We start from the raw sequence: 13,533 nt of genomic DNA, 5'->3' as shown, positions 1-13,533 counted from the left end.
CCGCCGTCACCAAGGGCCCGCACAGTCATACAGACTGGACGGAGGATCAGATCTGGCAGCGTCTCTTGTCGCTGACGCGTGCCGGCTGGTCCGTGCAGCTGCAGTTTTGCTACAAACATTGCGGAGTACATGTTAACGAGCCTGCAGATCATTAGACGCAGAACACGGCAACCGGGCAATGCACGGAGCAAGGAATAGCGCCCATGTGGCACACGGACCTGCTGACATGCATTAACACCCAGCTCACCAACAAGTGGCGTAGTACCATGCATCAGGACACCCACCACTACCTGCTTGGCGGCGCCAGGCCATCAGATCCAGGCGGCAAGCATCTGATCACTCAGGAAGCCCTCGACCAACAGGAACAGATACACACTGCACGGGAAGGGTGCGGGGAATCCGAGCTCTGGGGTCGCCTGTACTGGACTGTGAGAGATTGCACGAACCAACGCCGTTTCCGCAACATCTCACCGGAACACACCGCTCTCATGCGCTCCAACGACGATCCCACCGCACCGGGACGGAAGCTGTTCCCCCGAAAACAAGGGAGGCCGACGCACCGCCTGTGGAGAGACGGCCCTCCACACGCCGTCGAAAGAAGAAATGCCCGCACTGTGACGCCACACTGGTGGGACACACGAACCACATCAGTCACTGTCGGTTCTTTCATCCGGAACGCCCTCCACCGCTTCCCGACCTCCACCGCGATTGCTGCGACACAGTCCTCCCCACACAAAAGAAGCACCGCACAGCACAGAAATCGCCGCGCACAAAACCCAGACGCTACTCGGCACCGCAGCAGCAGTGCCAGGAGGCAATCACTGCTGCCGCAGGATCAGCCAGCCTCCACAAGCGCAACAATTAGCCCGCAGAAAACACTGCACCATCTGCTTCCGGAATGTACAGACGCGCTGGCTGTGCGCCAACGGCTGGGCATTAAGAAGGACCTTGGCACCGAAAGCTTCTCCCAATGGCAGCTGCCTCATAGCAGAAAACTCATGTCGCTGCTCGACCACCTCCTCGGCACCCTGATGACATCGTGTGGCTAGACATGTCGGTAAGAGCAGGGAAAAATAATAATAATAATGAGCATTCCCGCCACTATAGAGACGCGGTGCATCTTGCGATCCCGCTGGCGGCTCTCCACTTCCACCGCTGCTTTGCGCAAGAGGTCACCACAGTCATTTTTGTGGTTTGGTCGGCCTCGTGTTGCGCTCCGGGTTCTCCTCCTTCATCGCCCTGCGGTGCTTCCTTCGCCGTCCCTGGCACCTGTGACTGTCCCGTGACGGTTTGTTCCGAAGCCCGACTGCCCTGGGAGGTCCTCCCGCCACCAGCATGCACTCCACCCTCTGCCTGCTGAGATGCGTCGGAGCGTGGGGATGCTGTGCCTGCGGCGTGCCCTCCGCCCAAAGACTCCGGTCCACTTGCACGCATCCGAGCAGCAGACACGCTGCCAGTGCCGGACGGATTGCTAGTGCCACTTCGCAGTGGGTCGCTTCTGGATTGGTCCTGCCTCGTCGGAGCAGTGAGTGCTCCTCCCGAGGTGGGATTGGGGTCCTCACCCGCGGTGTTTCCTCCACCCTCCTCGTCTTCCTGATTGCTATTGTCCTCAGAGTTCACATTCCCCTTTCGTCCAGAGCCACCGGCCACGGGTCCACCTTCCGCAGCCATCACACCCCGCGCGTGCCCAGCAGTCACCGCGCCATCACCCGCGGGCAGCACACGCACCCCGTCGCAGCAGCCGTCACTCACACGCACCCCGTCGCAGCAGCCGTCACTCACACGCACGAGCAGCTGCACATCACTGCAGGAGCCAACAGGACGCAGAGCACACGGCCAGTCATCCCCACAAACAGTGGAGTCGCCTAACGCTGCGGAGCCAACCTGCGATAGCACGAGAAAAACAAAGGGAGACACAGCCGCTACACCACGCACAGCCACCGCAAGCAACAAATGGCAGCACCCCAGCAGCAGCGCACACACCACGAGACAGATGGAATCAGTACGACTGCAGAGCTCGCACACCGCACCGCAAACCACAAGTTTAAAAGCAATAAAAACCAATAAAAAACAATAATTAAAAAAGAAAAACAAACCCAGGGCTCCAGTGCGCATGCTTATGAGTGCGTCCGCGATGCGTTCAACGTGACGGATGCGGTGCACAACGCGGAGCACACAGCACGGCAGCAGAAGCAAGTGAAGCAAAACAAGATCATTATTTCCTCTTATTTTATACAGTGAACAACACACGCGCAAAAATCCCCGTGGCTGAGTGCTGGCACGCACAGCCCGCACACACCTCTTCAGCCCAGAGTGGTGTACGCCAGCGCGGATGCGGCGAGCACCAGCGGGGCACACACCCACGCAGAGCTGCTGAGGCTGCCGTCCATTTCGCGAAGACGTGACGGTGCGCGGGTGGTCGACACAGCTGGCGCCTCTGTAGTCGTAGTGCTTGGCGGATGTGTTGTAGTGGTGGTCGTCGTGGTTGTCGTAGTGTTCTTCTCGGCAGAAGCGTCAGAAGGCTTAGTCACTGGTGCAGAGGGAATTGGACTGGTGGCATTTGGATTGGCTTCAGGCTTAGACTTCTTGTCATCCTCCGGTGACTTTGTTTTAGTGGCCGTTGTGGTCTTCTTTGCACGACTTTCGGGTTCTTCATGTGTTTGTTCTGCGGAAACATCGCTGAGAATTTGTAGTCCTGTATCACCGTCCGCAACTTCCCCGTTTACCGGATTGTGAGCGTCACCTGCTTGAGGATCCCGATCTGTCAAAACTCGTTTTTCACCGTCAACTTTATCCTGGTCTGGAACAGACATTAGAACTTGTGGTCCTGATTGACTGGTCGCCTGTAGTGCCTCTTGCACTCCCGTTCCAGAAGGCGATGAATGGGAGCCGTCTAAATCAACGTTAGGCTTCTTCGGAATCTCCGACGCGTACATGGACGGGCAGCAGCACAGGGCAAGCACCAACAGGGCGCACAGCAGACGGCACGTCATCATCATCGTGAGTGTAGTCGTTCAGTGGTGTGGAGCTGATCTGCACAGTCAGGGACATGGAGAGCAACAGGGGAGAAGAGAGGTGCGGCAGACACACACAGAGGGCACACCACATGAGGAGAGGGCAGCAGCCAGGCATGCACCGTACGCCGCACACCACGCACGACACACACTCCAATCCACGGCAGCAGGCAGACACACAGCCCTGCACTCAGTAATACTTGTGTTGTACAATTGTTATGGTCATTACATGCGGTCACACAGAAAAGGAGCGAGAAAAGAGGAGACCACTACGGCTAGACATCAGACTGTAGACTACCAGAGGGTCGAAAAAGGCAAGAGGGCCGCGCCGCGTCGGCAGTCGGTGCGTCACTTGTCTGCGGACCAGGCGTCGTGCGCGATTGGTGTCGCTCATCGTGAAACATACGTCCTCGTAGCCCCAGAGGGTGGAAAATCCAACGCCAACCCAAACACCGCTGTCAACACGCCATTGCCACAATCGTGAAGAGCCGGCTGGCACCACGCACGGCAAGAAGGACACACCAAGACACGCCATGCACCAAAGGGGCGCATCAAGCCCGCAAACAGTGCGCACCGCTCCAACACCGCAGGGCCCTCACGCACGCACCATCCTCCTCCTTCCTTATCTTCGGCTCATTGCCGCCACATCTGACACCCGCACCTCACAATACCAGAGGGAAACACAAAACAGCTGAAGCAGCAACAACAACAAAATTGCCACCTTGTTGCGCTGACGCCACTGCACGAAAATATGCGCCGGCGACGGGAGTCCATGGCGCAGGAGACGGAAAAGAGCCCAGCGAAACACCCAGGAGCCACACGTTGGCAGTCTTGTCGGGGCTGCCCCAATGCAACCACAACAAATAGTGCCGCAACCACGGAGCCATGCACCCTGACCCACAGCGTGTTTTCACAATCAGAACAGCAGGGACAGAAGGAATTAAGACACACTACCCACAGTGCAGCAGAGCACCCGAAACACACACAGCAAATCAAAAACGGATGCAAAAAGCCGGGAAGGCAAAAAAAATAAAAAGGACGCATGCAGATTGAAAGCCGAAGCACAGAAATTATTTGAGGTCCACATTCTCGCAATGACGCAGACGCAAAGAAAAGCAAATCCACAAAACCAAGCAAAAGCGTAAAAGATAAAGCCGCATGCACCAATTACGGAGGGGGAGGCATTCGTCCCTGTCCTTCAGAGAAACAGCTGCTGACACGCCCTCGCCTCCATTGGAGCACATTTCCTCAACGTTTTACTCATGATTAGAGTACGGTGATTTCCCCTCGTCCCAATCGCACCAAAAAACGCATGTATACATGTGGTGCTGGGAACTGTCTTTTCTCTCCATGTTACTTCGTTCACACACAGTTTTCACGGAAGTTGAACCCTCTAAAAAAAAAACACCTTTTCCCAGAATAACAAAAAATGCAATAAAAGACCGGTCATTTTGCCCATCGCCCGCAAGCAAAGAATGACATGGGGAATGCAGTGAGTGTATTATATTGTTATTGCTACGGTTTGCACGTCTTGAGTGCGGGGTCAATGTGCCAAGTAAATACTGTCGCCCTGCCGCAGTTTGATTGCGCCCAGCCGCCGCGGCTGCTCAAAGAGGCACCACCACTACCGCCACAGCGACCACAACACGAAGCACAAAGGGAACGAGGCCAGCGGTAGCAGCAGCTACACAACAATCACTGTCGGCCTGCTGTACCAACGCATCGGGTATCGCCTGAAAATCGTCGCTGTTGACGCACGGAATCGGAGTGGCAGGCGCGGAGGCACTGGGAACCATCGCTGGGCAATCCGCCCGCGGGTCGCTCTCCGCTCGAGCAACGTCTTCGCCGGGCGATGGCGCAAAAAAAAAGCGTCGGCCGGAGGCTCTGTTGGCCCCCTCGCTCCCACTGCCAGGTCTCCTCCCTCGCCGCTGAGTGTTGTCCTCACTTTCGGCTCGCACCCCCGGATCACCCCTCGAACCGGCATGAAGGCCACCACCAGCGACACCCGCAGCCGAAGCACCGGGAGGCTCCTTCTCAATGGAGGCACCAAAAGCCACAGGAGACAACTGTGGACGAGTTTCTCCGGAGAAGGCGACCCTGAAGCAACCGCAGACTCTTCTGCTTCCTCCTCTTCCTCGTCACCCTGTCCACCCACCAACGCACTCGGGATGACAAGACTGCTGCCGTTCGCGGCAATGGTGCACACCTCGCCGTACGTGGGGGACTTGATCTTCCCACCTTTCTGAAAATATTTCAACGCCACTGTGATTACAGAGCCATCAGGGCAAGGCTGAAACCCACTGCTGCCGAGGTGCCTCACCCTCACTGTGTCCTCCTCACACTACACCTGCGCGCACACTCCTTTGACGCTTTTATGGCCATTATCGTCCTTCTTCTCCAGTAATTCCGCATCCAGGCACCACGAGCCACCGCCAGTCAGCGACCCACGGAGATAATCCACAGTCACGTCCGAGCACGTCCTGTAAGTTGTCCCGGACGATATTTCGTGAAATTCCAAAGAAACAACAGAGCAAACATCCTTATCCACCAGACTCCCTTTGTCCTCAACGATGGTTGCGGTGCACGTCCCAACGTGACGGCGGTCGGAGGTGCAGCGAAGTGTCTCATTGTCGGTAGCATCGCAGAACATGTGAGGATACTTGGCGGCAAGATTATCGGTTGTATTGCACTTGTTGACCAGGAAGTCGCAGCCAGTGCGGTGGCCCCAGCTCATCGGCTCCGCCATCCTCCAATTCACGCGGCAGTACCCCATATCCGCGAACACCGCCATCGTCAAAGCCGTGTAGTAGCCGGCACCAACTGTGGGCGCCATCAGCTCGTCCCGCGCGTGGCGTTCCTTCCAGTGAGGGATCTTTCTTGACGATGCACCATCTTCGTCCTCCAGCTCCATGCCCTCGAGAGAGTCACAGCCAAAGTGCGCTTCCGCCTTCTGAATGTGCTTCCCTGCCACCATCCTGCGGTGCGTCCCACGCATACTTCTCTCTCGCTTCTTCACCAGGCTCTTTTATCTCATGCTCTCCTGGCTGAACCCAAGTGCATGCGCAATTTCGTGTGCGGCAACGCGAACGCTCCACGCCGTGTCAGTCATGTACTTCGGATCAAAGTTCATGGCGCCAATGGAAGGACGAAGATCACTCCATGTGACACACGTGGCCGCCCACACAGCCCTGCTTTTAGTGCCTGATGGCATAGCAGCGGCGTAGATGATAAAATCTGCATTCGGCACACCGTCACTCTTGTGTCTGGTAGGAACCGTAAAGTGGCTGCACGGTCCATTCATGGCCCTCGGTACAGTTATCGTCCCACCAGTGGGTTTCACAAGTAGCCGCTCAGCGTGCAGTTTGACGGCACCGGGGAGAATCTTTTGATTGTACAATTGATTATTTTCTTCCGTCAAGACATGCTCTGCTTTGCATAATACCTTTTGCCCCAAGGCGTTGTGGCACTCATCCTCTCCCTCTTCGCAGTACTTCCTCCTGTTCGTGCCTCTCCAGATCCTCCGTGGACACCGCGATGCGGATCGGCCTCCAGTCACTGTCGTCATCCTGTGTGGCGACGGTGTACGCCTGCATCGCGCCCTGTCCCTTCCGCGGCACCTCACGCACCACCGCAGTCGGCAGCGGGCCGTTCCTCCTCCTCTTCACGTCAAACCCACAGCGGTACTGTGTGGCGGGAGCGGCGGCAATACATCCACTGGCGCAGTACATCAGCAAAACCACCAGTGGGAAAAGTGGTGTGGCGTGGCGTGGCTGGCGCATGGCCTGAGGAAAATGCATTTCTTTGTTTTCGTGTGAGTAGCAGCAGCAGTAGCAGTGCAGCCTGGCTGCGGGAGGAGAGAGGCAAAGAAAAAAAAGGGAGAAAAAGACAACAGTTTATTGCCAGTGATGCGTCAGGATGCGGAACAAACAGCGGAGTAACAGGAGACCACAGAGGCAGCCACACACACCGCGTGCGCACCGACTCCATCAAATGGAAAAACCATCAATCCGTCGTCGAGAAAACGTCCATCACCGTCGCACAGAGTCCTCACCAGCCGCAACGCTCCCTCCACGCGGAGTGTTTGGTCTGCTCTGCTTGTGGTGTCGCAATATTTGTGTGACCGGCCACTCAACAGCCACCATTTGCACAGCGCCCGCCCCACGTGCAGGAGCATCGCACAGCGCTCTCCCCCAGCAGATCATACCCTGTTGTATAACCGCACGGCAACTCCAATTGTGATGCGCAGCCCTGAGGCGGAGATGCAAAGAGTCATGCGGACGGGCCTTTTTCACTGCTCTCCTTTCGGGGAACTCGACAACAAGCGTGCCGGCGGTGCGATCATTATGACAGTTCCATCCGCACTGCCACTGGCCAAGGAAGTTACTGTGAACTCACTGCGTAGAGGTCACCGTGTCCGCAGCTGCTCTCCCGCCGCCCCACGACCACGCCGGCACTTCCAACAGAGCAGATCGGAGCGTCGACAAAGGCAGCCACAGGCGCCAACGCACCGAATCCAATGGTGCCAGCTGCGACATTCCAAAGCGCGCCGAGAGCTCCTCTAGCAGTGCAGGGGCTGCCCACTTGTGTGCAACATGGCGTGTGTGTGCATTTGCATGTGCTTGTGTGTTTGGCAGCGCCTATACTTGCAGAGCAGCTCCGCGGCACAAGAGAGTGTAAATAAAGCAACGACAGAGAAGGATAGCAGAGAAGCAAATTACTCATATCATCACACACACACACACAAACGCAGCCACGGAATGGGTGCACTCAACCACAAAATCAAAAAGGAAAACAAAACAAAAAGCCGAAGTGTGAGAGGACCAGCGCACACACACTCTCATTACTCCCGTAAAGCAAAACACACACACAGAGGGAGAGAGAGAGAGGTCGCCCACTCAATGCAATAAAAACAAAACAGAAACAGTTACGGTGCTCCGTCCATGCAGCCAGGCAGGACGGCAGCGGTGCGTGTCGTGCAAAAGAGAGCACCAACGGGCCTGCATGGGTGTGCATGCATATATACAATGGGCACATTATTGTGTGTGCCTCGTGGGGTGAGGTGAGGGCGAGAGTCCATGCAAGGGGACACACACACAGAGAGAAGGAAGAGTGTGTGTGCGGGCGGTGCGTGGCTCTCTCACACTCACTCTCACGCGGCCACCACCGCAGCAGCAGCCGCACACACAACAACAAGTAAAAGCAAAAGAGGGGAGGTGGTGCGGGAGACCGCGGTGCTGCTGTCACCGTCAGCTGTGATCTCTGTATTGCTCGTTTTATTGGTGGCGTTTTCTGGTACTGTTGTGTATATCTCATTATTATCTGCCTGAGTGTCCCTGTTTCCTGAAGCGGTTTCGAATTCTGCGGCCTTATCCTTGTGTGCCACGTCATCATTGACGTCGTCGTTATTAGACTGTTCAAGGTCACTCGCATCACCAGAGGCTTGGGTGCTTCTTGTGCCAGCGGTAGGCCTTTCAGCAGTAGAAGCTGCAGGGCTGCTGTCGCTGTCGTCATCATTTGTCGTGGCAATTATACCAGCGTTGGGTATTTCTTCTGCTTGCAATTCACTGGTGCTGGCTGGCGGAGCAGCGGGGCCAGTATATCCCGCGGAATCATGTTGTGTTACTGAGGCGGCAGGAGGTTGAGGATTGTTAACACCACCCTTCTCCACCGTGCTTCCGGCAATACCGCTGCCAGATTTGGAGGCGGATAATGGAGTTGTAGCTTCTGGAATTTCTTTGGATGCACTCCGCCGTGTACCCGAGGAAATTGTTTCTCCTTCTTCGTGCTCTGAATAATCTTTCTTTTGGAGCATCTCCTTTTGTGTGAGTGACTTCCGTCTCGCGGCCTTAAGTTTTCTTCCACTGGAATTGGTGTCCGTTTCTCAGTTAATCCTAAAGGCTTTGATAGCCCCGCTTCTGTGCCTTCTTTTGGTGGTGGCGGTGGCGGTGGTTGATTTCCCCTGCCATTTTCACCTTCTGTTTGGCCGTCTTTTGACACGCCGCCCACAAGCCTTGAATTGGCGTTGAAAAGTCCATGCTCAGCGTGTTTTGGATTTTGACTGCCACCCGCAACAGTCAATGGCAAGTCTGCCAACTCTTGAATTCCAGTTGGATTGGCGGGGTTGACGACTGAGGTCGCCTTGTCTTTTTCGAAATTTGGTTCACTCTTGTCTGCTTTCAAATTATTTTCCCCTCCCGGCACTTTTGCAAATTCTTCCCGTCCTCCTGCTGGATTCTTCTTTTCTGCTTGCAACGTGTGGCCTGAAAAAGACAATCCCTTCAATTTGTCGTCGTTCTCTTCGCGATGATCCTCATCATTACCAGAACCACCACCATCAGCAGCAGCAGCCACGGCAGAGTGTTGACGCCTCCAACGACGACGCCCATCCACAACGGCACGCACACCGTCCACCCCTTGACGGAGGCATTCCCCAACGGCGGACGCATTCGCCCCGCCTCCTGTCCTCCTGCCGACCTCCTCCGCGCATCCCTTCCGCAGCTGAGCGCGCCACCGCAAGAGCTAATACTCACACGTACCGCTATCGTCACCACAGCACGCAGGGGGCACACACCAGCAGCACACGGCCGGTCATCATCGCCACCACTCCTGTCACTTGCGTGTGGCCTTCAGCACAAACTAACACCACGTCAACAGAGAAGGAAAGCAAAAAGGAGAGACAAGTCACACAGCCACGCCACAGCAACAAGTGGCAGCACCCAAGCAACGCACAATAAAATGAGGCAGCTGGAATCAGTACAATTGCAGAACTCGCACACCTCCCCGCAAGCCAGAAGCTGAGCAGGGAAAAACAGAGTTGAGCGTCCGGCAGGACTCAAAAAAAAAAAAAAAAAGAAAATTCATTCGGCCGGTGTTTTAATTTATGCTCCAAGCGGCAAAATAAGAGCATGTGTTTCTGTGTATACATATTGCCCGCACTGAATAAAATTAAAAAAGATTGTGCACTTCCGTGAGCCCACAAAACACTCTTCACACTTCACCGCGACATCCGGCCTGCTCCTCCACTCCTCCCTTCGTGCAGTCCGTGGGACGCACAGCAATGAGGCCGGCACCGCGTGTGGGCAACAAAAAGCAAACAAGAGGGGAAACACGTCCCTCATGACAGTGTGCAGCAACCGATCATTACGCAAAGAAACAAAAAGATCTTCATCATTCCAGGAAAACAACAAAACCAACAGTAAAATATAAATAATAAAAGAAAACACGCATGCAACGCGGCACATGTTCTCTGCGAGGAGTCTCAATTCCACACTCTTCGGCTCACAAGACTGCCACAACTCCACACAACCCCAGAAGAAGCAGCAACACCCAACACACACACACACGCACAGTGCTGCCAACAGTTAACTCTCGCAGTATCAATTTCGCGAAGTCGCGCAGGGCAAAGCAGTCGTGTGGACTCCCGCCGCTCCCGGAATACTGCGCGGTGAATTCTCGTAATTGAGGTCTGTTATCGTGTCCAGAGGCATTGCGTTGAGTCAATCCGTCCGCATCACCCTCAGCAACAAATCCACTGCCTGCGACGATACTTTCTAAAACGAGATTCTTGTGTCCAGTGGCACTGCGCTCATTCACCTCGTCCGTGTTATCCGCAGCAACGTGTTCCCTGCCGCCATAAGTGACAGACATGATCCCGGATGCATTCGACGCCAATAATATTCTCGGACCGTTGGCAAAGGAAGGCCTCTTCTTGGATGCATTCGGGACCATCATTTCATTCGGATTGGTGGCAAACTCAGGCCTCGTCTCGGACGTGTTGGTCGCCGTGTTGGATGCGGGACTCAGATCGACGGTGTTGGGTCCGTCAGCCGCCGCAGACCGTCGCCGATCCTCGTGTTGACGTGACGGCTCGGCACTGACTTGCGGCGCAGTTGTCCCACCAGATTTTGTGTCATCCTTCCCTTCACGGGGTGGCGGCAACTGACAGATGCCCGTCCGGTCAGCATCGCCGCTCCGTGCAGGCGGATGGATGGTTCCATCGGGGAAAATTGGCGCCACCACAATTCATAGGGGCCGGCGTATTTATGCGTCGTCACATTCATCGTGAAGGCAACGGTGGCCTCTTCCTCTTCCGTTGCACAGCTGACAGCACAGCTGCTACATGTGTGCACCGCATTGACCACATGACACACAGCACCCAGCTCACCATCCCTGCCATGCATGCGCACATCAAAGCCACTGAAAGTGTAATTCTCATGCTGAGCCTCAGCACCGGCAGCGGAACACTTCCTCCACGCCCACACACGCACGCGATAGCTCAGGCTGCCGTCACTCGGAGCACACGACACATCCACCGGCACAACCACCGCATCCGCATCACCAGATACATCTCCAGGACTCCCAGCAGCCGTCACGCACACGGAGTGAGCACCCACCACAACAGCCACAACCGCAAGGACCAACACGGCGCACACCGCACCATCGTCACGCGTCGTGGAGTCGCTGGAGTCAGTGAGCTGATCGGTGAGGCAGAAGGAAAAGGAATGGAACAGGAGGGAGAGGAACGGAGCATCGCGGACGCAGCGCGAGAGAGCAGACAAAATGAGGAAAGGGCAGCAGGTCCAGCCGCACAGTTCACACACCACGAGACAGCATCCACGCAAGGAAGGCACACAACGCCAGCAGCCACCCACCATGCAGGAGGAGAAGACATCCACCACCATCTCCCCCAGATCATTCCTGCAGCCCCAAGGAAATGGCCACAGCCCGCACCCACCACACTAGTCACACGCGGTGCATCACACCCGCAGGAAAGGAGACTCGGGCTGCGCACACCCTCTCCCTCCTCCTCATCATCATGGCCACGGAGGAAGACAACAGCCGCCACACGCAACCGCCAGCACACGCTACAAAAAAAGCATTCAAATCCACCGCAATGTGCATCTTGTGTGTGTGCCTGCAGAAAAACAGAGCAAAGAATTAAAAAAAAGAGAGAAGAGCGGAGTATGTGGAGAGACGCACAAACAAAAATGTACAGCAGAGGTGCATGGCAGAAATAAAGAGAAAAAGACTACTCAGACTCACGATATTGCACTGCAGCCCAAGCAGCGGCAATTCATTAGAAAATTAAATAAAAATAAATAAATAAAAAATCATCTTCACCCTTCCACACCTCACACTTTGAAAAAAAAGAAAATGAAAAAAAGTCGTCCTCTGTTACGGCCACACCCAAATAATAAAAAAAGAAAAAGAAAAAACACAAAAAAGCACCCAACCACCATGTTGCTCCAGGAATTGTCTGCGTACATTTTGTCCAAAAATAAAATTAAAAGATATTTAAATGTCTTTCAACCGTCCGACCCTCCGTGTGTCCGCACATCGTTTATATTTCATGGGGTCATCTGCGTGTTGCTGCTCCCCTCAGCCCTCCCATCGGCGCGTGAGTGCGGCCCGCAGAGCACAGTCACTCGTGTGTGTGGGGGCTGAGAGAAGCACGCAGACACGACGGCAGTCGCGTCACTCCATCGGGAGAGTGAGCGCAGCAAAAAAAAAAAAAATCAGGAGGGGAAAAGAAATGCTCACGAGGCCGGCCCCGAAGGCTCTGCCGGCGCGAGAAATGCACACGAAAAGCAAAAATCTTAAAAACACGGCGGCAGGGTGTGGCTTTGTGTTTGGCGCTGCGGGTGTCTGCCAGCCCTGGCCGCAAGAAAACAAAACAAGAGGGAAGAAATGTGTGCTCCGCCCCACAGGCCCTCGTCGCACGCCCACACGTCACGGCTCCCTCAGCGCGCCGTTCGTCGCGGCCCCTCCTCATGCGTGCAGCAGGCGAGGCGCACAGGGCCGTCGTCACGAGCGTGTCGGTGGGTGTGCGAGTGGAGCGGTTGGGCGGGAAACACACGGCACCCCTCACAGGAAGAGTGCAGCAACAAACAATTAAAGAGGGAAGAGTAGAAAAGAAAAGAGAAACGTCCATAGTGATTGCCCCAAAAGCAAAAAAATGAAAGGATGGGGGATGAGAAAAAAAAAAAAAAGAAACGAACAGAAAAAAAAAAGAAAGTAGAAAACAGGAAAATAAATTTAAAATAAGCAAAAAAAAAGATTTTATGAGGAAAATTTGTTCCCATGGGAGTAGTACTTCTGTGCTCGGGAGGTCGCAAGTGTTCCACGCGGCAGCCAGCCACTCCTCACAGAGCCGCAAACACCCACAGTCCCAACAGAAGGAGCAGCGGCAGCAGTCCGCTCCCACGCACAGTGCCGGCATTGCCCGCTGCTTCTCCAACGGCATGGGACCCCGGGGCCGTCGGCACTTGCTGTGTGGTGGCAGGCTTCCCCTCCGTTTTTATTTCGTCCCCTGTTTTGGCACGAGAAACAGCTTCTGCTGGTGACGCAACATCTTTTTCCACTTCGGCATCGGGGCCAGAAGAAGTCAACGGGCGGTTGTACAGCATGACGTTCCTCACAGTCACAGAGACGTCTCCTTGGCCCCCTGCGCTGCCTCCATCCCCTCCAATGAAGAAGTGGGAAATCTCTTGCGATTCTGTGCTTCCAATCCACGTGCGCA

General features: G+C 55.2%; 4 protein-coding genes and 3 pseudogenes across 4 annotated transcripts, besides 3 other annotated features; all 7 read right to left on the bottom strand.

Moving 5' to 3' along the window:
* Positions 1-13,533: a sequence feature (areas not merged during assembly with more than two copies in the genome that could not be assigned to a particular haplotype).
* Tc00.1047053510805.80 lies at positions 996-1,844 on the bottom strand (annotated as a pseudogene).
* On the bottom strand, positions 2,304-2,999 carry Tc00.1047053510805.70 (mucin TcMUCII, putative; the record flags this gene model as incomplete). The annotated part of the gene is made up of 1 exon (XM_802498.1): positions 2,304-2,999. The coding sequence occupies one exon, from the start codon at positions 2,997-2,999 to the stop codon at positions 2,304-2,306; it is 696 nt and encodes a 231-aa protein (XP_807591.1).
* Positions 5,153-6,811, bottom strand: Tc00.1047053510805.60 (annotated as a pseudogene).
* Positions 8,164-9,609, bottom strand: Tc00.1047053510805.30 (annotated as a pseudogene).
* Positions 10,293-10,745, bottom strand: Tc00.1047053510805.20 (uncharacterized protein; the record flags this gene model as incomplete). The annotated part of the gene is made up of 1 exon (XM_802497.1): positions 10,293-10,745. One exon carries the CDS (start codon positions 10,743-10,745, stop codon positions 10,293-10,295), a length of 453 nt encoding a protein of 150 aa, XP_807590.1.
* On the bottom strand, positions 10,814-11,695 carry Tc00.1047053510805.10 (uncharacterized protein; the record flags this gene model as incomplete). The annotated part of the gene is made up of 1 exon (XM_802496.1): positions 10,814-11,695. The coding sequence occupies one exon, from the start codon at positions 11,693-11,695 to the stop codon at positions 10,814-10,816; it is 882 nt and encodes a 293-aa protein (XP_807589.1).
* Positions 12,095-12,125: a sequence feature (AT_rich).
* Positions 12,988-13,029: a sequence feature (T-rich).
* Tc00.1047053510805.5 (trans-sialidase, putative) lies at positions 13,157-13,533 on the bottom strand (the record flags this gene model as incomplete). The annotated part of the gene is made up of 1 exon (XM_802499.1): positions 13,157-13,533. A coding segment is annotated over one exon (377 nt), but the record flags the coding sequence as incomplete, so codon positions are not given.

The sequence above is a fragment of the Trypanosoma cruzi genome, genomic scaffold (assembly GCF_000209065.1).
Source record: "Trypanosoma cruzi strain CL Brener 1047053516883 genomic scaffold, whole genome shotgun sequence".
In the NCBI taxonomy this organism is placed as follows: domain Eukaryota; phylum Euglenozoa; class Kinetoplastea; order Trypanosomatida; family Trypanosomatidae; genus Trypanosoma; species Trypanosoma cruzi.
This window is presented reverse-complemented; position numbering and strand designations above follow the sequence as displayed.